The sequence below is a fragment of the Sarcophilus harrisii genome, chromosome 1 (genome assembly GCF_902635505.1).
Source record: "Sarcophilus harrisii chromosome 1, mSarHar1.11, whole genome shotgun sequence".
In the NCBI taxonomy this organism is placed as follows: domain Eukaryota; kingdom Metazoa; phylum Chordata; class Mammalia; order Dasyuromorphia; family Dasyuridae; genus Sarcophilus; species Sarcophilus harrisii.
The window spans coordinates 682,608,555-682,633,092 of NC_045426.1; the positions used below are offsets into that span (position 1 = coordinate 682,608,555).

The 24,538-nt window shown below is 38.1% G+C and overlaps 1 protein-coding gene across 1 annotated transcript in view; it reads right to left on the minus strand.

Moving 5' to 3' along the window:
• TMEM132B (transmembrane protein 132B) overlaps positions 1–24,538 on the minus strand; it is a 640,218-nt gene that overhangs the window by 108,837 nt on the left and 506,843 nt on the right. The window contains exon 5 of the mRNA XM_031948416.1: positions 10,280–10,423. Within this exon, the coding sequence (XP_031804276.1) occupies positions 10,280–10,423 (144 nt within the window). The remainder of the gene's footprint in view (positions 1–10,279; positions 10,424–24,538) is intronic.

Consider the following 24,538-nt stretch of genomic DNA (forward strand, 5'->3'; position numbering starts at 1 on the left):
TATGGGGACATTAAATTGTAAGTGGCTAGCTGCAAAATGGATGGGAATTTAAGAACTAGAGTAGTGACTAGGTGGAGCGATATTAAAAGATTATTCCTAAGACCATGGGAAAGTTGTAGAGTTGTAGTGTAATCATGTCGTGGTAGTCTTTCTCTGAGAACCTAGATATTCCAAGGTGAGGTAAGTTGGAAGAGGCCACTCCAGAGAGAAAGTAGATTCCTACACCCAGACCACGGGGTGTCCACATAGCCCATAAGAGGAGATACGTTGTGTGATATTGTCAAGAGAGGGACCCATATCAAGAGATACCCCGTTCACACTGGTATTGGTCTTACAAGAACATTCCAGGTAGAGTCAAAAGCATAAAGCTGGAAAATGAAATAACATCTTCTAGAAATAGCAAGTGGCAAGCAATAGCAAAACTTGCTACTGGGACAGATGATATCCCACAATACTTCTGCTTTTATACAATGTCTAACATGCCTTCTCCTCTATCTGAATATTAATCTACTTGGAATGAAATTTGCCCTTCAGAATTCTGCTCTTCTTTCAAGGTTCAGTTCCATAAAGCTTTCTCTAATACTCTCCATCTCTCAATCCTCAATTATTCTTAGAAGACTCTGTCTGACCTTTTCATTGCCCCCTTTACTATTTACTATGCAATATATTCTTCTGTACACATGCCCTACCCAATAAGCAGAAGGTAAACTTCTTGAAGATAGGGATCAGCATTTTTAAATTTTGTATTCCCAGTGCCTAACACAGTATCTTGTATACAGTAGGCACTTAGTAAATATTTATTGATTTGAATAATAGCAATTCAATAAATGTATAAATTAATTTCAGTTTATCCTCTATGTCACTGCTAAGGTGATACTTTTATAGTTGGTGATGATGGGGCTGTGGAAAGATAGGTACACTGACACTCTCAGTGGACCTATGAAACAGTACAATTATTATGGAAAATAATTTGAGATTATTAGAAAAATTAGGACTAAAACATCTATTCTCCACTGACCCAGAAATCCCACTGCTAAACCTTTATCATGAAGAAATCAAAGGTAGAAATAAAGGTCCTATAAATACCAAAATATTCAGAACATCGCTTGTTGTCATATCAAAAAACTGAAAACAAAGTAGATACAATTAGGGAATAGTTATAAAATATAGTATGTGAACATAATAGGATATCGAGGCATCCAAAGTAATCAAGACTATGAAGAATTCAAACAAACATGAGAATGCTTTGATGAATTAATCCAGAATAAAGCACATAAAACCAGTGCAATGACTATAACTATAAAAATGAAAAGAATGAATTGGGATGCTATTAAACTATAATGACCAAGCTTGGCTTGAGATAAGGGATAAAAGAATTCAGCTCTTGCTTTTTGCTACTGAAGTGGAGGATTCTGGGTGTGGAAGGCTGCACACATTCCTGTTACATCTGTCAATTGGTTGAGCTGCATTGATCTTTTTGTTTGTTTGTTTGTTTTCTATCCTTGTGACTTGAGAGGAGAAAATAAATCCTGAGGAATTATTGTGATAAAAGAAACATAAGTCAAATACGTATATCTATTAAAAAAAAAAAAAACAAACTACTGATCATCCTGTCCTGTCACTCAAGGAAGAGTCAGAAGGAAATTTCATAATCTCTTGTATATTAACCCCATAAATGCAATTGCAAAAAATCATCTTCCATGTATATGACACTCTATCTCCTGATTTTGACAATCTATCTTCACTGTTTTTGCAGTAGTTTCTGATGGATCTATTTGCCTGAAGCATTTTCCCATTAAACTCATTTTCATAAAGCATAGGTTTGACTCCTCTACTCAATAAACTGCAATGGATCCCTCCAGGATCAAATATAAAGTGATCTGTTTGGCATTCAAAGTCGATCCCAACCTCGCTCCCTGTTACCTGTTCAGTTTTCTTAAACCTTACTCTCCAAGATATGTTCTTCAATCCAGTGACACTGGTCTCCTGGATCTTCTCTGAACAAGATACACCATCTCTCGGTTCTGGGCATTTCTGACTAGAATGTTTTCCCTCTTTCATTAAGCTTATTAATCTTCCTCTAAGGTCCAGCTTAGACCTGCCACCTTCAAGAACCCTTCCCCAACACTTCTTAATTCCATTGCCATCCCTCTTTTAATCATTTCCTATTTATCCTTTATTTAGCTGGTTTGTATGTATCTGTTTGCATGTTGTCTCCCCTCCCCACTTAAATTTTAAGCTCCTTGAGGATAAGATTGGTTTTTGTCTTGTTTTGTATCCCTAGCATTTAGTTCAGTAGTGGAACGTAGTTTGTGCTTAATGATGTTTATTAATTAATTGCTAGATTAGATGTCCTTCATATCTGGAATGCCCTCCCTCCACTACCTCATTTCCTAGCTTCCTTAAAAGATCAGTATGCAGGGGACCTTTCTTAATCTTTGTTCTCAGTCCTTTATGCCCTCCCCCTTCCCAACATCACTTTACATTTAGATATATAGATATACAGATATATACATATTTATAATTTTTACATATTTTCATAATCACAGGAGCATTGGCTCAGAACCATAGGAAGAGGCCATCTGAGTCCTCTTCTGTATTTAGATTCCTACTAATATGATATATCTGCTTCCCTTCAGTAGAACACAAGGTCCTTGAGGGAAGGGACTATCTCATTTTTGTCTTTGAATACCCATCCCCTAGCATGACACCTTGTGTGTGCACATAGTAGGCACTTAACAGAGGCTTGTTTAACTGAATTGGGTCAAGATAACCCAAGAATAAGGACTAACATGTTCATTAGGAAATATCATCATTATTCCATTTATATTACACTTACTATGTGCCAACTACTGTACTAAGTGTTTTACAATTATTAGCTCATTTGATCCTCATAAAAATCCTGGGAAGCAGGTGCTCCTAGCTCTCCAGCATCCCTTTCACCCCTCAAAGGCCATTTTTGCAAAGTAAAGTGACCACAGAGCCCCCCCAAAACCCAGGAGCCTTGCTTTAAGTCCTTTTCCTGACTTTTCCCTATCTCATCTTTCTCCAGTTGATATAATTCCAGGAGCACCAAAATTTAATTAGTGCAGAGTTAGGTTGAAGATGACTAGCTCTGAGATCTGTATCTAGTCTCTTTGTGTTTCTTCCAAAAGAGGGAGAGAGCTCAACTGATATGCTGATGATCTGGGAACCTCAGAGATTTGGGCAATTTATTGATAAACAGCACAATTACTAATCAGATTTGAGAGAAAATAAAACTATGGCCCTTTACATAGTCAGAAGGTAGTTTTAATAAGAAGAAAAAAATCATCAATTCGCCTCTTCATGAAGATTAATGTGGGGCTGCCTGTCTGAAATTTCCTTTGGAAAGTAAATTAATTACCTCTGGACCCGGATGGGTCCAATGTATATTTTTTTTAACTTGCTCTGCCAGTCTGGTGAAGTGGTAGATTTGAAGTTTAGAAAGCCTGAATTTAAATTCCTACCTTTGATGATTATTATCTACGTGACCTTGGGCAAGGAGCTTACATTCTACTGGTGGGGTCATACAAAACCTATTAGTGACTTATTCCAATCTGTGGTTAAGTCATTGACAAGAGTGGACAAGAAGGCTTTCAAAATTCCTTATTCCATCTCCTTTCCCCCAGTGATCCTAGGGAGTTGCTTAAGGCACACAAACATTGGTGATAATAATAATAGAATAAACAATTATGAAGCACCTACTATGTGCCAGACACTGTGCTAAGTGCTAGAGGTGCAAGAAAGACAAAAGACAATCCCTGCTTTCAAGCAGCTTATGTAATAATAAAAATACCGACAAAAATAAAAATTGTACAAGAATGTATTAAGCACCTACTATGTGCCAAGCACTGTGCTAAGTCCTGGGGAAGTAAACAAAGATAAAGACAATCTCTGCCCTGAAACAGCTTACAAAATAATAGTACTGACAATAATAATAATTGAACAAGAACGTATTAAGCACTAAATATGTTCCAGGCATTGTGCTAAATGCTGAGGATGCAAATAAAGACAATCTCTGCCCTGAAATAGCTTACAAAATAATAATATTGACAATAATGATAATTGAACAAGAATGCATTAAGCACCTACTATGTGCTAGGTGCTATGCTAAGTGCTGGGAAGGTAAAGAAAGACAAAATACAATTCCTGCTCTCGAGGAACTATACTAGCAATAACAATAATATGCACGAATAACTAGAACCTTCATCCCCAAATTGTTATATATTTCAAGCGAGGTGGCTATATATTATGTCTCACTTCGTGATATCTAGAATTTTTATAACACTTTAAGGTTTGCAAAGTGCTTTGCAAATACCACCTCCCTTGATCCTCACAATTGCCCTAGTATTATCCCCATTTTGAAGATAAGGATACTGAGTATCAGAGAGGTTAAATTATTTGTCCAGAATAACACCAGTATTAAGTATTTGAGAGATTAATTGAACCCAGGTCTCTCTTGAACCCACATCTCTCTTGAGATCAAGTCTAGCACTCTATTTTCCTTTGTCTATAATCACTTCATATCTCTGAGGCTCAGTTTCCCCATGTGTCAAGCAGAGATAATATTAGTGTTGCTCACCTCAAAAGGTCACTAATGAGTAAAGTGTTTTATAAGCCAAACATTCTGCATCACTATTATTATTGATGCCATGAAGAACAATGGACAACCAGTCTTCTGGGTTCTATCTTTGATCTGATTCATCTCTCTCTAATTTTTTTTGGTGGGGAGAGATGTTGCAAGGCAATCAGAGTTAAGTGACTTGCCCAAATCACACAACTGTTTGAGGTTGGACTTGAACTCAGGTCCCTCTGATCCCAGAACCAGTACTTTATCCACTATACCACCTACCTTCCCCAATTCTTTAAGATTTAAGCCATTTAAGATTTATTTTATCAAAAAACATGTCTCTAAGCTCAGGCATTGTCCTAAACCTTGAGGTCTTTTCCCTTTTATCTCTGGAAAAAAATGTATTTTCCAAACTTAGAAATTCTTGGTTTGGGGGTTTTTCTCAAGAATTATTTCTGATTTTGATTCACATAAATACTTCCTTGTGGGAAAAAAAAACTATTTTTTCAATCAAAAAGAGTCCAGATTTTATCAACAACCACCTTCAGGCCATCTCCCGCCAAGTCTTGCAAAGTAGAAAGAATTAAAAGATGTCCAAATCCTCCCAGATCTTTTCCTCTCTTTGGACCAATAGCAACAACAAAAACCTTAAAGGGCTTCCTAGTCTACCTGCAGGCTCTGAACACAGTATTTTATACCAAACCTTTCTAGAGGAGCAGACACAGTCTCAGGACGGTGAGAACTCAGCACTTATTTTTTAAAATTAATAATAGTTGAGATCTGAGAGTTCTCTAGTCTCCTTAATGGAGGAGGAATGGTTCTGAAGGCACAGATGCTCCCATCCCGAATCTCTGGGCTCTCCATTATAAAAGATAAAGCCAATGGATGAGCTAAAGAAAAACAGAGCACATGCAGAGATATTCACTCTGTTGGTTCAAACAGCAACCTGCCAAGAACATGTAAGAACCACCTGCTGGATTTGGACAGGCTCAGAAGCCCAACCATTAATTCAGAGATGCTATAGAGATACCCTAAGGTAAGCACTTAGAATGAGTTAATATTACACAAAACTGTGGATTAGAGGGTGCTTATTATGATAATAATAAGAATAATAGCTGCTGACATTTACATAGTGTTCTAATGTTTAAAAAAGACTTTACAACAATTATATCATCTGGGTCTCACAACAGCCTTGTGAAGTTGATGTTACAGATGTCCTAGCAGTAACTAAGGTGAAGCAATCAGACCTTTGCACCCCAAAATGGGATTCAAAAGGTGCTTCAAGTTCTCATAATTCTTCAAGCAACGAAGAAATAACAGAGCTGGGAATCCAGTCAGAAAAAAGAAAATCCTTTCAATTAGAAAACTGTTAGAGGGCCTTCTTCCTGAAGTATCCCTTTCCAAATGGTTTTAAAGAATGATTTTAGATTGTATTTTGTGTCGCTTATCCCAGATATGTTTTGTGCAGCCCTAGATGATACAGTGGAAAGAGTGGAAATACAGTGGATAGACTGGAATCAAGACTCATATTTATGAGATCAAACTTAGCCTCAAATACTTACTAGTTGTGTGATCCTGGGCAATACATCTAACCCTATTTGCCTCAGTTTTCTCATCTGTAAAATGGGCTGGAGAAGAAAATGGCAAACCCCTGCAGTGGCTCTGCCAAGAAAATCCCACATGGGGTCACGATGAGTCAGACATGACTGAAATGACTGAACAACAATAAGGGAAAAACAGGGTGCTATTCATTCTACTTTACAGATGAGGAAACTGAGACTTAAATTATTCACCTGGGTCACATAGCTAGTCCATCTCAGTGGCAGAATTTGAACAGAGGTTTTTCCTCACTCTCAAGTACAAGGTTTTACTAAGACAGCATGATGAAGTGGCAAAAAGTATGGCTTGTAGAGCCACTGCTGCGAATCATAGGCTGAGTGAGACAAGCATGGTAGGGTGTATTGTGGGATAGCCTTGGAATCTGGATGTTAGGGGTTGGATAGACCTGGATGATGCATCTAATTCAATTCCCTAAATTTACAGATGAAGGAGACTGGAACTCAGACAGTCTGATTCAAGCTATACAAGTGGTACAGCCAGAATTTGAACTCAGGTCAGTGAATCAATCAACTACCATCTATTAAGTTCTGACTACCTGCCAGGAAATGTTTAAAGTACTAGGGATACAAAAAAAAAGAAGTGGAAAGAAAAAAAGAACCTGTTCTTTCTCTCAAAGAACTCACAGTCTACTAAGGGAGATGATGTTCAAGCAATTATATACAAACAACAAATATACTGGATAAATTGGGGGTAATCTCAGAGGGAAGATACTAGGGTTAAAAGTGACCTTAGAGGCCACCATCAAAGTTCATTTTGCATATGAAGAAACTGAGGCACACAGAAGTTAATTAAGGTCATACAGCTAGCAAATGTCTGTGCTATGGGAACTTCTGGATCAAATGTTCTAGGATGCTAAAATTCTAAACAACCATCATGTAGACATGACTTCCTCAGCATTGGGGAAATCCCTTTTTTAAAAAAAAATATGAAACTATAAATGACTATCTTAAGATCTTCCTGAAAATAAATCTTGACCTAGAAGAGAATAAAACAGGAGTTGTATGGGAGCCGAAGGGGGACACGTAAGAAGATCTGGATTCTCCATTGTCTTACTCTGTGATAGTACATTGTAATAATGATAAGAATAACAAGAGTCAGGAAGAGCGGGGCTAAAAACATCCAGCCTCTGACACACTGTGTGATTAGCAAATCAAACTCTCTGGTTTTCTCAGTTTCTTCATATGAAAAATGGAGTAGGTATATAAAAATTGCACCTACCTATTGCAACTTGTTGTGAGGATGAAATGAGACAATATTTGTAAGCAGTTTGAATAGTCTCTAGCACATAATAGAGTGAAAAAGGGAAAAGGATAAATCTTACCCAGCCTCCATGGGGCTGATCACAGGTCCTACATAAACAAACTTGTTCTTGCTTTCTAGCTGCCTTTACTTACTTGGGTGGTTCTCTCCTGATCTTAGGCCAATGAAGACCCTCCAGGATGGAGGTCAGGAAAGCAATGTCAGGAACCAAAGAGATCTGGAGGCCCGGAGGGGCTACTGAGCTGTAGCTGGCTGGTAGCTTTCACATCTAAGAACAGACCCCAGCAAGAGGACTGGACTGAGTCTGGCATTTTGTCAGCAGAGTTGTAAACCCAGTGACAAGCTGAGGTGAAATCTAAAATGCCAAATTAGCACTATCACAAGTTGCTTCATGAAGTCACCTCCTAGCACTCTTTCAATAGACAAGTTATGGTATTGAATTCTATTTTAAATTTGGTGAATGAGAGAGTGTGGTGCTTAGTAATTTTTTTATAGTTATAAATTATCTATCTGATATCTGGTTCATATGGTACATTGAATACTGTTTACCAACTGCCTTGGGAAGACTTTGACATCAGCCATAACCCAAGTCCTAAGCAATTTTTCCAAATGTGGGGGACATAACTGTAATGTCCGGGCTAGCTTTCTGAAGGATCTCTGGATGGGCCTTGGTCTTAGGTGAAGAAGTGATGAAGGCAGGAAAGCCACCATGAGGCTGGTCAAGGATGGAGTCTGGAGTCTGAGATCGAGCTGGAGCACTCACACTTGTCTCCAGTCTCTCAGCCCTTAAATATTTTAACATCATTAAATCACCTCAGCATACTGAGCATGTGCCATCTGCAGAACCATTAAATCACCATATCACACTAAGTATATGTTAACTAGAGAACTATTATCTTATCAATCACACTGAGTAAATACCCTGCTGTAAGTATCCTTATTTCAACTATACTTTTCTCAGAGTTCCCCACTATCTGGGGGCCTCTACACATAACAAACTAACAAGTATGAGATAGGGGAAGCTGCTCCATTTAATTAGAAGCAGGATCCCCCAAAGCTAAACCCAAACCAACAGCAAGGATTAGCTCTGTGCCCCTAGCGCTTTGGGTCTAGCTTTGGTTTCTCTAAGTTATTGTCAGAGGCAGGATGTGAAGCTAGGTTTTCCTCACTCTAAGGTTGACTCTCCATGGCCTTTGATAATTTGTATGATTAGTAGTATATTATTATAGGCTTGTACATTATTATATGTTTTTACTTGCAAAAAGGCTATTTGTCCAATATAGAAATCTGGGGAATTTAATTCCATAACACACCTGTTGTAATTAACAACAGGGATCTGGATTTATGGCAAGTCAAAACCATGTCCCCAAACACAGTTATGTGTGTGTCTTACAGTCCTGCCACCAGCATAAAAATGGGAAAAACATAAGTATACATTTCAGTGCCTGGTATAAGGTTTTGCTTGTTTCTCGTTGATCTGTTTAAAAATGATATTAAATAATTCATGGGAAAAGGAATTTTGGTGATGCTATTTTCAGGTATGCATCCAGAGAAGAGAAGGAGAAGGGAGAGAAAGAATGGAGAAGAGATACAAATACAAGGGGAAATAAAGTGCTTGCCCTGGTGGAGCTTACATTCTAAAAAGAATAAGATAACACAGAAAACTGCTTTAAAAATAGAGGTTATACAATGAGATTATTGAGGCCAGTTCCAATGATCTTGTGATGAAGAGAGCCATCTACAGCCACAGAGAAGACTGTGGGAACTGAGTTGGATCATAACATAGCATTTTCACCCTTTTTGTTGTTGTTTGCTCGCATTTTGTTTTCTTTCTCATTTTTTTTCCTTTTTGATCTGATTTTTCTTGTGCAGCATGATATTTGTATAAACATGTATACATATATTAGATTTAACATATATTTTAACATGTTTAACATATATTGGATTACTTGCCATCTAAAGGAGGGGATGGGGGAAAGGAAGGGAAAATTTGGAACACAAGGTTTTGTAAGGGACAATGTTGAAAAATTATCATGCATGTGTTTTGAAAATAAAAAGCTTTAATTAAAAAAAATTAAAAGTAGAAGTTGTAGTACACGGGTAGGTAGTATTTATTTTAAGTTTTGGAAGTTAGAAACAGAACCAAGAAGGGGATGAAGGTTAGCTTGGATTCCTCCATAAAAATGGAGACCCCAAGAAGAACATCCCAATGGGAGAAGGGGGCTACTCTTATAAAGCATATCCCAGGTTTAGAAGTCTCTAGAAATGGTTTTATATTCCAGAGAGAGTAGACCCCAGCTACCGAGGGAATTTCTAGGACAAACAAGTGGTCAAGTCATAAATGAATTCCAAAAGCCAGGAACAGGACCAGGAACAAAATAACACATTTTTGACTAGAAGGGTCTCAGGAGACCATGTACTTCAATCTCAAGCACATGAGATCATAGATACAGATTAGAAGAGCCTTAGAGACCAATCTAGCCCAATATCCCAATTTACAAATGCAGAAACTGAAAACAAGAAATATCAAGTAAGTTGCCCAATGTCACATGGATTATAGGTAGAAGAAGACCTATCTGAACTCGTTTCCTCACCTGTAAAGTGAGGAAGTAGACTGTGATGTCTTAAAAGATCTACTTTGAGCTCTAGTCCTATGTTCCTCCAATCTTGACTCCATGGCTGGCCCTCTTCACATTGCATCCCATATTCCTCTTTCCATTTAGGATATGCCATATAGCACCACATGGGACTGTCACAACAAGCTGATGAAGAGCCAAAGGTATCTCTCCCACCCACTCCCCATCATACCTTAATGACATCTTCATCTGTGGACTTACACTCCACTTCATCTGAAACATCGACCACAGAACCATTCTCTCCAACAGCAACCACTTTGACTGGAATGGAGACCGTCTTCCCCGTCAGAATAGCTGTGTTCAATATTTCCGTGTCCTAAATGTAGCCACACATGTATATACATGCACACACACACAGAGAGAGAAAAAGGAAAAGAAGATAAATTAGTAGGCAGGGATGCTAAATGTGGGGTTCTTCCCCCAGGAGTTCCCTGACCTTTATCCCTGCCTTGCAATTTAAAAAAAATTATATGTATGGGGAAAGTCATTTGCTTATTCCAAATAGAAAATTACCAACTAGTCGATAGTTTTCATTCCTAGAATTAGATAATTAAGCACATTTCCCTCTCCCATCTTCTGTATGCCTCCCTACTAGTGAGGTCATTTGTCACACTCTCTAGATCTCCTGCTCAAGCTCTGCCTTCTCTCCTCACTCCCCACCTCCCGACCCAGACATGTTAGACATCACAAGTACTAGGATAAAAGTCATTTTCAATATTTTCCAAATTGCTGGTAAAGACGTGTTTGGGGAAGTGATTTCCTGCTTTTCAAGGCTTAATTACATGGTGAGTGAAGCCTTCATTTCAATGTTGAATTAGAAAACACCACAGCACAATGAACAGCAGAATACCAAATGCAAATCTGAAAGTTTTTTTTCCCATCAGCCCTTCACTGATGTCCTCCCACATGGACCACCTGGAGACATTCTGCTGGTCATTAAGCTTCATTCTGTCTCCTCCTCCACAGAGCTGTCGCTCTAATGATCCCATTAGTTGTGCCTTTATCTATACCTCTGTGAGGATGAAGTTTGATAAATTACTCCTAAAGGTCCAGCTACTGGGGTCCCTAGCTTGAGGGGCTTTGGTAAATGCCACCAAATAAATAGAATTGATAAAAATGAGGAGAATCTGCTCCTCAAGCTTATCCCAGGTAAGAAAGGATCTCAGTAGGTTCACAGAATGAAACAGATCTTAAAGACCATTTAATCAGACCTCTTCATTTTACAGAAAAGGAAACTGAGTCCCAGTAAGGTTAAATAATTTGCCTAAGGACCATAAGAACATAGATTTAGAACTAGAAGGGACTTCAGAAGTGATCTAGTCTGACCCCTTCATTTCACAAAAAGAAAAAAAATCAGTCTAAGGGAGTTTACAAGTGATTTCCTAAGATCACGCATGTAATAAGCATTAGATATGGGATTTAAACGTAGTTCCTTTGGACTCCAGAGACAATGTTCTTTATATTGTACTACACTGTCTCCTTCCCCAATCACTGAATAATAATCTGCTCTGTGACATCCCTGACAGCAGGTAATCCTACTGCCATATCTCATTTTTTCCTAACACTCTCCAGTGGTGATGGGGGAACCCATTCTTATGTTGTCATTCATTTATGAAGTACTTATTATATGGCAGGCATATGCTAAGTTCTAGGAATACAAAGAAAAGCAAAAGTACAGTGCCTGTCCTCAAGGAGCTTGCATTCTAATGGAGGAAACAGCAATGTAAATTACTGGGTACATATGATATTTATCCAGATGATATGGAAGGTAATTCAGCACGAAGGCCCAAGCAGCTGAGCCTAAGGCTACTGCTTTGCAATTTTTATCCCCTGGTCTAAGTACAAAATGGGCTGCCATAGTGCATGGAACACTCAGCCTGGAGTCAGGTAGACTCATCTTTCTGAGTTCAAATCTAGCCTTAGAGACTTACTAGCTATATGACACTGGGTAAGTCACTTGACCTTGTTTCCCTCATATTCTCATTTGTAAAATAAGCTAGAGAAGGAAATGGAAGATCATCCAATATCTCTGCCAAGAAATCCCCAAATGGGGCCATGAAGAGTCTGGCATGACGGAAAACAACTGAACAACAACAGTCCAAATCAGAATAAATCTAATACTTCTTCTCTTTGACAACCTTCCAATTATTTGCAAATAGCCTACAAATCTCTCACCCCATTTCCACTCCTAATTTTTTCTTCTCTGAGATAAATTAGCAGGTCTAGTTCTTTCAACTAAACTTCATGTGGCACAGACTAGTGCCCTTCATCATCTTGGGGCCCCTTTCTAGAAGTTCTCCACTTTATCATTACCCTTGATACAATTGTTGTTATTCAATTGTGCCCAATTCTTCATGACCCCATGGATCACAGATCATCAACACTGTCTGTAGGAAAGCGGGTTTTTTGGCAGATACTAAGGTGGTTTGCCATTTCCTTCTCCATTGGATTAAAGCAATAGATTTGACCTTTTAGTCAGTCTTCTCCAAACATTCACAAGAGTATTTCATAAGTCATTATTTGAATCCCTACCAACTTAAATAAACTAACAAGAGTTGTCATCTATACACTTTCAGATGTCCTTTGATACCCTCAACTGCCTGATGAGAGAGCCAGAGGTAGGGAATCAGATTGGACCTATGATTTCACTTGTATTGAGAACTCCCAAATGAGGAATTCCTTCTACCAAGGCAGGTGGGCAACTCTTCTACAAAATGTTGCTTAAACCACTACAAAGCTAAGTGCCTTGTCCAGAATCACACAGCTGAGTCAGAGGCAAGCCATGAACTGTGCCTTTAGTTCTCTATCCATTATCCCACACTGAGATAGATGAAATGTGAGTACCCATTTTCACAGATGAAAAACTGATTAAGAGAGATTAAATGATTGGTTCAGTATCACACAGCTTCAAAACATTTGAGAATGTATTCAAACCGAGGTCTCCAAGTGAAGCCTTAATTTTCACATCACCAAACTGCTTCATGGGAAAAGACTGAATCATTCATCAAAAGGCTGGCTTGTGTGTGTGTGTGTGTGGATGCATGCAAGTGTGTGCACATGGTTTTTACAAGCCAGATGTTCCATGCCTCCAAAAGCTGCTTTACCCTGATTTATGGTGATCAGTTTCACTCAAAACTGTCTATTATTCTGAATAGGAAAACAAAATATATCCTTCACAATAGCTAACCTCAAGCCTCTTTACTGGCAGTGAGTTCAGTGGTTTAAAGACCAAATAAGGTACACCCAGAAAAAATGGTCATGTGTAGAGGTAGTGGAAGTCAGTGGGGTTTAACCATATTTTTGTATCCTCACTCCTTTTGGCAATCTGGTGAAGCTTATAGAACTTTTTTTCTAAAACATGCTTTGAATGCATAAGGAGTATATAGGATTTCAAAGGAAACTAATTTTAATGCAATAGTCCAATAGAGGACTATTAAAATAAGTCCTCTATCCTGGGTTAAGAACTCCTGAACATCAACATTTTGCCCTATAAGTTTACTTGCCTTGGTTACCAACACTTTCCTAACAAGATCACTAATCCCAAGTTAGTGGGCATCAATTCTGGACATCAACATTTTCCTAACAAGTTCAATAGCCCCACTGAAACTTTGCAAACCAACATTTACCTTAAAAGATCACTAGTCCCTGGTTATGGACCTCTGGTAGCCAAAATTTCCCTAATAAGCTCACGGGCTCTAGGTTAAGAAGCCTTGGAAACCATTATTTTCCTTTATTAAAATTTTTTTATTAAGACTTTTTACTTACAAAGCATATGCATGGCTAATTTTTCCAACATTGATCTTTGCAAAACCTTTTGTTCCAAATTTTCCCCTCCTTTTACCCCATTCCCTCCCCTAGCTAGCAGGTAGTCCAATGTGTGTTAAATACAATGAAATACATGTTAAATTCAATATACATATACGTATTTATACAGTCATCTTGCTGCAGATCAAGAAAGCAAAAAAAAGAAAAGAAAAATTGAGAAAGAAAACAAAACGCAAGCAAATAAAAACAGAGAGAGTGAGAATGCTATATTGTGTTCCACACTCAGTTCCCACAGTCCTCTCTCTAGACGTAGATGGCTCTCTTCACCACTGAACAAGTGGAACTGGTTTGAATAATCTCATTGTGGAAGAGAGCCACATCCATCAGAATTGATCATCATATAGTCTTGTTTCCCTGTATAATGATCTCCTGGTTCTGAGGAGTTCACTTAGCATCAGTTCATCTAAGTTTCTCCAGGCCTCTCTAAAATCATCCTACTGGTCATTTCTTACAGAACAATAGTATTCCACAGCATTCATATACCATAATTTATTCAGCCATTCTCAAATTGATGGGCATTCACTTAGGAAACCACTATTTTCCTAATAAGATTACCAGTCCCAGGTTATGAACTTCTAGATGCCAATATTTTGCAGATAAGTTCACTGATCTCAGGTTAAGAAACCTTGGTCGTCAAAATTTTTCATTTTTGGTTGAGGGCAGGTCACACAGCTAGGAAATACTAAATGTCTGAGGTCAGATTTGAATTCAGGTCCTCCTGACTTCAGGACTAGTATTCTATCCATGTGCCATCTAGCAGCCCAACATTTTCTTGTGTGTGTGTGTGTATGTGTATTTAAAATTCATTTATTGAAAACTGAAAAGGGAAAAAAAATTAAACAGCTCCCCATGTAACAACAGTCTAATATAAAAAGTACAGAAGCTCTATGAATCCAGAAAGGTTCCCTCCCTCCCACTCCCTCACCCCCCCCCCCACAAAACCCTTCCTCATAGAGGATCTGGAGAAATCCATGGCCAAATGAGTTCTGCTTTGGCCAGAGGGAACCCCTTCAAAACAAGCCCTGACCTGACTAAGCAGAATGGTTATAGGCCAACATTTTCTTAAATTTTCTTCTTGCTTAAAAACCACATTTTTCCTGACAAGTTCATGTGGGGCCTCAGGTTCAAAATCTCTGGACTTCATTTTTCTAACAGCTAGATAGTATCCACAGAGATGGTGGGAGCCTTGAAATGATGTATAAAAGCATTAATTGAAGGATCTTAGCATTTCTGCAGTGCTGGAAAGAAGACTAGACTTGGAGATAGAAAACCTAGATTCAAATACAAATCTGCCCGGGCAAATCACTGAGTTTCAGATTCCTTATCTACAAAATGAAAGGCTTAGGCTACTAACCCCTAAGGTTCTTTCTCTCTCCAATTCCATGATTTTATGTTTAGCCTGGAAAAGAAAATGCTTAAGGGGTCATGAAAACCATCTTCAAGTATTTAAAAGGTTGTTTTTCAAAAAAGGGATTTGCCTTCTTCTGCTTGGGCCTAAAGGGCAAAACTAGCTGCAATGGGGAAAGTTACGATTGATATCTGAAAATTGATATATTGATATCTGAATTGACAACCAAAAGAATTTTCTAGTGTGTAGAGTTATGCAAATGTGCAATGAATTACCCTGGATGATGACCACTCATTGATAATATTGGAGAATGGATTTTTGCTCAAGTATAGGTTGGCCATTGAGGTTTCTCCCAACTAGGGCAACTAGATGGCTCCATGAGTAAGCACTGGAGTCAGAAAGAATTAAGTTCAAATCTGGCCTCATACACTAACAATCTTGTTAGGAAAATATTGGTTTCCAAGACTTCTTTGCCTCGGGCCAATGAACTCACTGGTCTCAGGTTAAGAAACCTTAGAGACCAACATTTTCCTTAAGAGCTCCTGGCTATGAACGTCTGGATTCCAAAATTTCCCTAACAAACTCATTGTTTCTAGGTTAAGAAGCCTTGGAAACCACTATTTTCCTAACAAGATTGCCAATACCAGATTATGAAGCTCTAGATGCCAAACATTAGGGTTCACAGTGATTTTTTTAGAAAAATGTTAGTTTTTCTTGGTTTCTTAACCTGAGACCAGTGAACCTGTTAGAAAAATATTGATGTCCAAAGATCTTTGACCTGGAATTGATGATCTTATTAAGTGTGGTGACCATGGAGCAAGTAAACTTGTAGGGGAAAAAATGTTGATGTTCAGGAGTTCTTAATCTGGGATAGTGGATTTATTTTAATAGTTGACAACTATTTCATTAAAATTAATTTCCTTAGAAACATTATGCATGGCAATAAGAAAAGAAAAAGGAATTAAAGGAATTAGAGTAGATAATAAGGAAACCAAATTATCACTCTTTGCAGATGAGATGATGGTATTCTTAGAGAACCCTAGAGAATCAACTAAAAAACTACTAGAAACAATTCACAACTTTAGCAAAGTTGCGGATACAAAATAAATCCACATAAATCATCAGCATTTTTATATATTACCAACAAAAGTCCAGTAGCAAGAGATACAAAAAAAAATTCCAAACTGTAGAACTATTTCAAAGTCCAACTCTTTTTATACAGCAAAATAACTGTTTGGACATGTATACATATATTGTATTTAACTTATACTTTAACATATTTAACATGTATTGGTCAACTTGCCATCTGGGGGGAAGGGGTGGGGGGAAGGAGGGAAAAAGTTGGAACAAAAGGATTTGCAACTGTTAATGTTGAAAAATTACCTATGCATATATCTTGTAAATAAAAAGCTATAATAAAAAAATCATACCCCAAAAAAACCAAAAACAAATAACTGTTGATAGTATAAAATATTTGGCAATCTATCTATCAAGGGAAAGTCAGGAAATATATGAGCAAAATTACAAAACACTTTCCACACAAATAAAGTGGATCTAAACAATTGGAAAAATATTAAGTGTTCATGGATAGGCTGAGCAAATATAATAAAAATGACAATATTACCTAAATTAATCTACTTATGTAGTGTCACACCAATCAAACTCCCAAGAAATTATTTTATAGGGTTAAATTATATTATAAAGCAGTGGTCATCAAAACCATTTGGTACTGGCTAAGAAATAGCGTAGTTGATCAGTGGAATAGGTTAGGGTCACAGAACAAAAAAGCCAATGACTATAGTAATCTTGTATTTGACAAATCTAAAGGCCATGTTGGGGATAAGAACTCACTATTTGATAAAAACTGCTGGGAAAATTGAAAACTAGTGTGGCAGAAACTAGGCATTGACCTACACTTAACACTGTATACCAAGATAAGGTCAAAATGGGTTCATGATTTAGACAGAAAGAGTAATATTATAAGCAAATTAGAAGAACATAGGATAGTATGTTTGTGACCAAAGAACTGGAACTCATAATTGAACACCAGATAGATAATTTTGATTACATTAAGTTAAAAAGTCAATTTCCTAATCTATCAAATGAAGATGATAATATTACCCATCTCCCAAAGTTGTTATGAAAATCAAATGAAATAATATTTGTAAAGTGTTTAGCACAGTGCGTGGCACATAATAGGTGTTATGCTAGTTATCATCATCATCATCATCATCCCATTCCAACCTGGAAAAATCTATGATTCTATAACTAATCTCTTGCTCTGCTGCCTCACAAAGATGTCTTGAGGCTAGAATACATATTTGGACTCCAAAGCAACAGAGATAAAGAGATAAAAATCATGGAGTATTCCATAACTTCAATGCTTTATCATTATTTGAAATAACAGAGTAATCTCAAAGCCAAGTAATATCGCAATGATGATGGGCTCTGCTCAATTTCAGCTTCCTGTGGGTCCTGAAAAGCTCGGAAAAAAAAAAAGAAATAAGCCTAGAGCACACCAGTATACCCTCAACTGCTTAGTGCTTTTTTCCTACATTTCAGAATTACTCTAATTTTGATCAAATTCCATCTTTTTCTCCCCTTGCCCACTCACCTCAAATACAGATTTCTAAAACTACAAATCAGAAGTAAACTTCTCTTCAGGAAGAAAACAAAAGAAATGAGGGCATGTATTACAATTTAAATAATGAAAGCCCATATTATGTAACTACCAAAGTCTACATGGACCCCACTTTAAAGATTATTTTTGGATTCTGATAATATGTTATCTATAGGACAGTATATAATTTCAAAGTTCCATTACCCACCCACTTGTCCCTCTAGAATGCAAAGAAAAGTCATTTTAAATAGGGGAAACCTTGGAGAAAGTCAATAAAAATTCACTTTGACTCAAGGCAGTATCATCTCAGTCGCATCTGTAGGTTTTAAAGAAGATAAAATTTAATAGGAAAAATGTAAAGTCCTGAGTTTGGGTTTTAAAAAATCAATGCCATTTTTATAGGATGCTACTAAATAGCAGTTCAGGGAGCAGGGGATTAATAAAATAAAATTTGTATGACTATCATCAGTATAAAAACACCCAAAAAAGTTAATTATGGAGGTGGGAGTCTCACTGTTCTCTAACCTCCTCAGACCATCTCTAGAGGGTCCCATTCAGCTCTGAATATCCTACCTTTTTTTTTTTTTTTTGCTGAGGTAATTGGGGTCAAGTGACTTGCCCAAGGTCACATAGCTAGGAAGTATTAAATGTGTAAGGCCAGATTTGAACTCAGGTCCTCCTGACTTCAGAGCTGGTGCTCTATCCACTGTGCCACTTAGCTGCCAGAATACCCTACTTTTATTTTTTTTATTGGCACTTATGACTTTCATTTCCAAATCTACCCCTCTTCTTTCTCTACCTACTTTGTGCCAGGTACTAACTTAAATGGGTTTTTACAACTATATCCCATTTGATCCTCACAACAATCCTGCAAGATAGGAACTATTTATTATCCTCATTTTACAATTAAAGAAACTGAGGCAGAGGTAAAATAATTTGCACAGGGTCACACAGCTAGTAAGTATCTGGGATTAGGTTTGAATTCAGAGTTTTCTGACTCCAGAACTTGCTCTCTGTGCATTGTATCGTCTAACTGCCTCTTTCTGGGAGGAAATAGGATTGTTCTATTTGGTCCAGGAGGACAAAATCAAGAATAATGGAAAGAAAATAAATCAAGAGACAGATGTCAAGTGCAGGGAAAAAAGGTTCTGAATCAGTCCAATGTGGAGTGGACTGCTCAGGAAGTTGGCTGGTCTTCCCATAGGAGAGTGATTCAAGCAGAAGGTGAGGGGTTCCTTATCAGCAATACTATAGTGAAAATTCTTATACAGCTTCAAGTTGGTAGATCTGATCACTTATGGGGACCCTTCTAACTCTCAGACTCTGTTTAAAAAAAAACTCTTGTAGAGAATACTCAGGGACCATTCAAACAGTCTACATAGCTAGTCTCCTATGGGGTCCAAAGGTGTCAGTAAGCACATTCCATATATCTGCTCAAGGAAGGTTACTGGCCAGCAGATACCGCTTAGGTCTCAGAGATTTTTCTGGGTCAAGAGTACTGAGATCACAAGCAGAGAGAAAGTAGGGAGAAAGTAGGTACCAAGTCTCCACTGGCTGTGACCTCCAAGCAGATGGTCACTAGCAACAAAGAGATGGCCATTATCTATTTTAAGGTCAGCAGAGCAAATGAAAAACATGAAATGTGCTCTGATTGTTAATACCCTTAGGGAAAGGAAAGGGAGAAAAAGGGAACTTCTTTCTGAAATGTTCATCGGAACACACTACTTCACAGCAGCACGGAGCCATCTCTATATATACACACCTTTGTTGTGCATACTTTTTCAAGTACACGCTCTTTTTATTACAAGAAAAAGGAATGTCATGTCCTGATACCTGGAAAGCAACTGTGTTATAATGGAAAGACTCCTGGACTTGGAGTCAGAAGTAATGGGGCAAACTTAGCAAGTCACAATCTTTCCAGGTCTTTGCTTCACCCAATCTGTAATATGGGTATGATGATTCCCCACTAGGTAAAATAAGGCAGTGACGGTAAAGTGTTCTCTAACATTAAAGCCCTAAATTTCAATGGGTTAAATATCTATGATTATATGCCTACCATATGCAAGGCACTGATGATACATAATAATAATAATAATAATAATAATACTCAATTTCTACCCACCAGTAACATTCTACTAGAAGGCAGCATAGGATAAGTCTTATACACAGAGAAGCAAATATATTTGAAGTAAATATGACACAGACAGAGACAGAGAGAAATAAAAAGAGACAAGGAAACAGAGACAGAGAGAGAAAGAAACAGAGACAGAGAGAGAGAGAGAGAGAGAGAGAGAGAGAGAGAGAGAGAGAGAGAAAGCCCTAACAACAGGGAGTAGGGGAAATTATGGAAGGCTTCTCAGAGGAGGTGATGCCTGAACTGAGAGCCTTGAAGAGGATTTTCACTGGATTTTCATGTGGAGGAAATGTACCAGGGAGTACTTGAAGAAACAATGGCAGGCTTGGCAGAGCAATGGACCTAACAAACTGAAATACTGAGGGGACAACCAAAGTTTTCAGTGTGGGGTGCTCTACTGTACACCAAAAACTCCTCTTCTTGTTCATATATGTCCATGCATCCAAACTGGAACTATTTATCATGTGTCCATCTAGGACTATTTGGGGAAGGGCCAAATAATTGGGGTTAGAGTAGCAGGGCCATGGCAGGTCCATTGACTTATAGAGTCCTGCAGCTCTATGAGAAGGAGGAAAGGCTGATCTTGTGGTGTTAGGAATGCAGCTACCATTGACTTTGTAAAACAGAAGTTTCATTACCAAGTCTTTGGATGTAGGCAGAGCCCAAGTTCCCAGGCAACCTAGAGCACAGCCTAATGTATACAGCCTCTCCAAAGGAATACAACACTTATCACACATAAAGAGGGTAATAAGAAATATGGGGAAGGTCACCTAGTGGCTCCCCCAAAAGACACTGTTCTGCCATGCTGATAACTCAGCCAGCTTTCTTACTCTTCTCAAAAAACAAAACAAAATAAAACCTCAGCCCTATAGTCAGAGGATGATGTTCAGTAGAGAGTTTTTCAGCCTAGAATCCTGGACTAACACCCCCATAATGATGATGGTAGTAGTTTGCTTTTCTTTTGTGCTATAATATTTGGAAAGCCCTTTTCTTATGTTAGCTGATTTCATTTCACCTTCCTCCAACAACCCCATGAAATAGGTATTATTATCTCTGTTTTATAGATGGGGAAATGAAGGCTCACAGAGGAGGTCATCGTCATCCACGAGCATTTACTAAGTGCCTCCAATGTGCTAAGCCCGGGGAGACAAAAAGGGAAAAACACATGGTTCCTACCTCAAGAAAGTCACAATCTAATGAGTAAGAGAATATCTAAACAGTTGTATATGAGATAGATATAGTCTAATAGGGCAGCAAGACTGGGGAACTGAATAGAGCATCAGGCCTGGAGTCAGAAAGATTCATTTTACTGAATTAAAATTTGAGTTCACACACTTACTAGCTATGTGATCCTAAGCAAGTCACTTCATCCTATTTGCCTCAGTTTCCTTATGTATAAAATGATCTGGAGAAGGGAATGACTAACTGCCACATTATCTTTGCCAAGAAAACCCCTAAAGGGATCATGAACATTCAGACGTGACTGAAATGACTGAATAACAATAATTACTACAGTGTAAATGGTAGGTAGATAATTTGTCCGGGATCACATAACTAATAAGTATCTAAGGCAAGATTCAAATCAACATCTTCCTAATTCTTCTCTTCATTAAAGCCCCCAATTATCTTCATATGAATCTAAAAGTATCAAAACCACTGGAGAAAATGGTGCCTTTGCTTAGCTTACTGGCTCTTTGGATCACAGGGTCTTAGAAGTGGAAAGGATCTCAATGGTTAACATGCCCAACTCCCTCAATTTATTAATGAGGAACCTGAGCTCCAGAGAGATTCAAGGATTACTCACCATACAAGTAATAAGCAGGAGAGCAGGGATTCAAGAGTAGGTTACCTGACTATTGTTCTTTCCAGTATATTATGGCAGCAGCTGCTCTTCCACTGACCTCACAGTTCAATTGCACATAATAAATGATCAAAATTGTCAATAGTTGTCACAGAACAGTCAAAAAGTCAACATGTTCTTATGTTGTATTGAAAGAATAGCACAGAGTCTAGAACAAAATCAGGCACACAGTATGAAAGGAAGGAAATGAATATTTATTGATCACTCTCTATTTGCCAAGCACTATGATAAGCACAAATATTTTACCTTATTTGATCTTCACTCCATGAGATAGGCGCTTATTATTATTATTATTCCCATTTTACCAATAAGAAAACTGTGATAAACAAAAATTAAGTGGTTTGCCCAGAATCTCATAGGAAGTATCTGAAGTCAAATTTGAACTCAGGTCTTTTTTAACTCCAGATTCAACACTCTATCCACTGATACATTTACCATCAGGTGGTAGTATCCTTCTTGTACTCTATCCTAATCAACTCAAGACTAGATGATTATGTTCAGTTCCAGATGCCACATTTTAGAAGAGACATTGGTACATTTAAATACATATCAAGGAGAGCAACTTTGGGGAGCCGATTAGATAAAGCAATGCACTTGGACTCAAGGAGATCTGATTTCAAATTTTGCCTAAGATATTGAGTTAGTTGCAGAATCCTGGAGAGGTCTTAAACCCCTCTGAACCTATTTTATTCATCAGTAAAATAAGGATATAGGCAGCAAGGTGATGCCATAGTGCACAGAGTACAAGAGGAATCAGAAAGGCTCATCTTTATGAATTCAGACACTTCCTGGCTTTGTGACCCTAGGTAAGTCACTTTATCTTGTCTGCCTCAGTTTCCCCACTGTAAAAGGGCTGGAGAAGAAAATAGCAAACCACCCCAGTTTCCTTGCCAAGAAAACCCCAAAGGGGATCATATAGAGTAAGACACAATTAAAATGCCTAAACAGCACAATGCCAAATAAATATAATAGGACCAATCTATTGCTGTGAAGATATCATTAGGTTACAGAGGCTAAGAGCTAATCTAACCCTAACATGTGTCCTTCTGAACTTCAGTTTTCTCACTTGCAAAATGAGGCAGCTAGACTTAATGGGCTATTCAGGGGTCCTTAAACTTTTTAGATAGGGGGTCAGTTCACTGTCCCTCACACTGTTGGAGGGCTGGACTATAGTAAAAACAAAAACTGTTTTGTGGCCTTTAAATAAAGAAACTTCATAGCCCTGGGTGAGGGGGATAATCGTTCTCAGCTGCCACATCTGGTCCATGGGCGTAGTTTGAGGACCCCTGGTATAGGTTCACTTCCAGCTCAGAATTGATGATCTGATGAGAAGTAGGAAGATGAAAGATCTCAAAACTGGTTGCAGGGACTACAGAAGAGTTTGGGTGGGAAAATGATTATTGTGTTCACATATCAGAAGTACTATCCAAAGGAAGAAGGCTTAAACTTGTTCAGTTTGGCCCTAGGTGGGGAAAAGGAGGAAAAAAAAAGGAGGAGAAAGAAGAAGAAGGGGAGGAGGAGAGAAAAAAGGAGGAAGAGAAAGCGGAAGAAAACTGGGAGCAATAAAAAGAAGCTGCAGAAAGGTAGATTGAAACCTGGTGTCACGAAGGACTCCCCAAATCAGTACAGATCACCCTCCCAAACTGGAAGATCCCCCTTTATCTCAAGCTAGCTGACCAGCTGGGTGGAATATGGTAGGGAGTGTGATTCTTGGTTAGATACAAGTAGGCTAAATTGTCTTTGAGGTCCCTCTGATTCAGAAAGGCTTTGAAAGGCAGGCTTGGAGTCTGGGGTTTCTTTTTAAAGGAGCAGCTATTACACCGTAAGCTTCCACCAATTCAGGTGGGTCCTGGTTATTCACATGGCCAGCTCTATCACTGCATAATAATTACATAAGTGTTTATCTCTAATTCCTTCTCGATTCCTGAATGCATTAGCACCTCACCAGAGCTCAGCTTAATTACAACTGTAACCTGCTAATAGTGTTTCTTTGTTGTCTGAAGGAATCTTCTTATCCAGCTCGGGCTAAATTAAAATTTAATACAACATCGGGTTGCCACAGAACTAGCAAGCAAATGACAGCTGTTTAATTAAAACCTAAACCTGATTAGATGGCCCTGCTGAGAGAAATACTCTAGAGGAAGAGGATGAAACTATTCAAACTCAAGTCCACAAGAATGACTTTATTTAAATATGAATAACCGTCTGAGGAGTCTATGTAGGACCAGTTCCATACTGGAAACAAAAACTCCTGGAATATCACAGTTGGAAGGAAGCTCCAAGGCCATAGAGCCCAACCTGTACACTCAAAAACATTTCCATTTCCAAGGCAGCAAAACATAAGACTATCTAGTGTCATGAGCTCTCCATAGCAGATTGTTAGTCTCCGCATTTATATCTCTAAAATAGGCAAACACTACAAATCCAGCCTTGATTTATTATTTCATGATTGTTTAGACTTAACAATATGATGGAGAAAATGCTAATATTGCACATTAAATTTAAAAGTGTTTTGTGTATAGATTTTTTTCTTTTCTTTTCTGGAGAGCTCATATTTACTAGCATACTCACTGGCTATAAGAAATATTGGAGGATAGTTTCAAAGGAAGTTGGGAATATTTGTATGAACTGATGTGAAGTGAA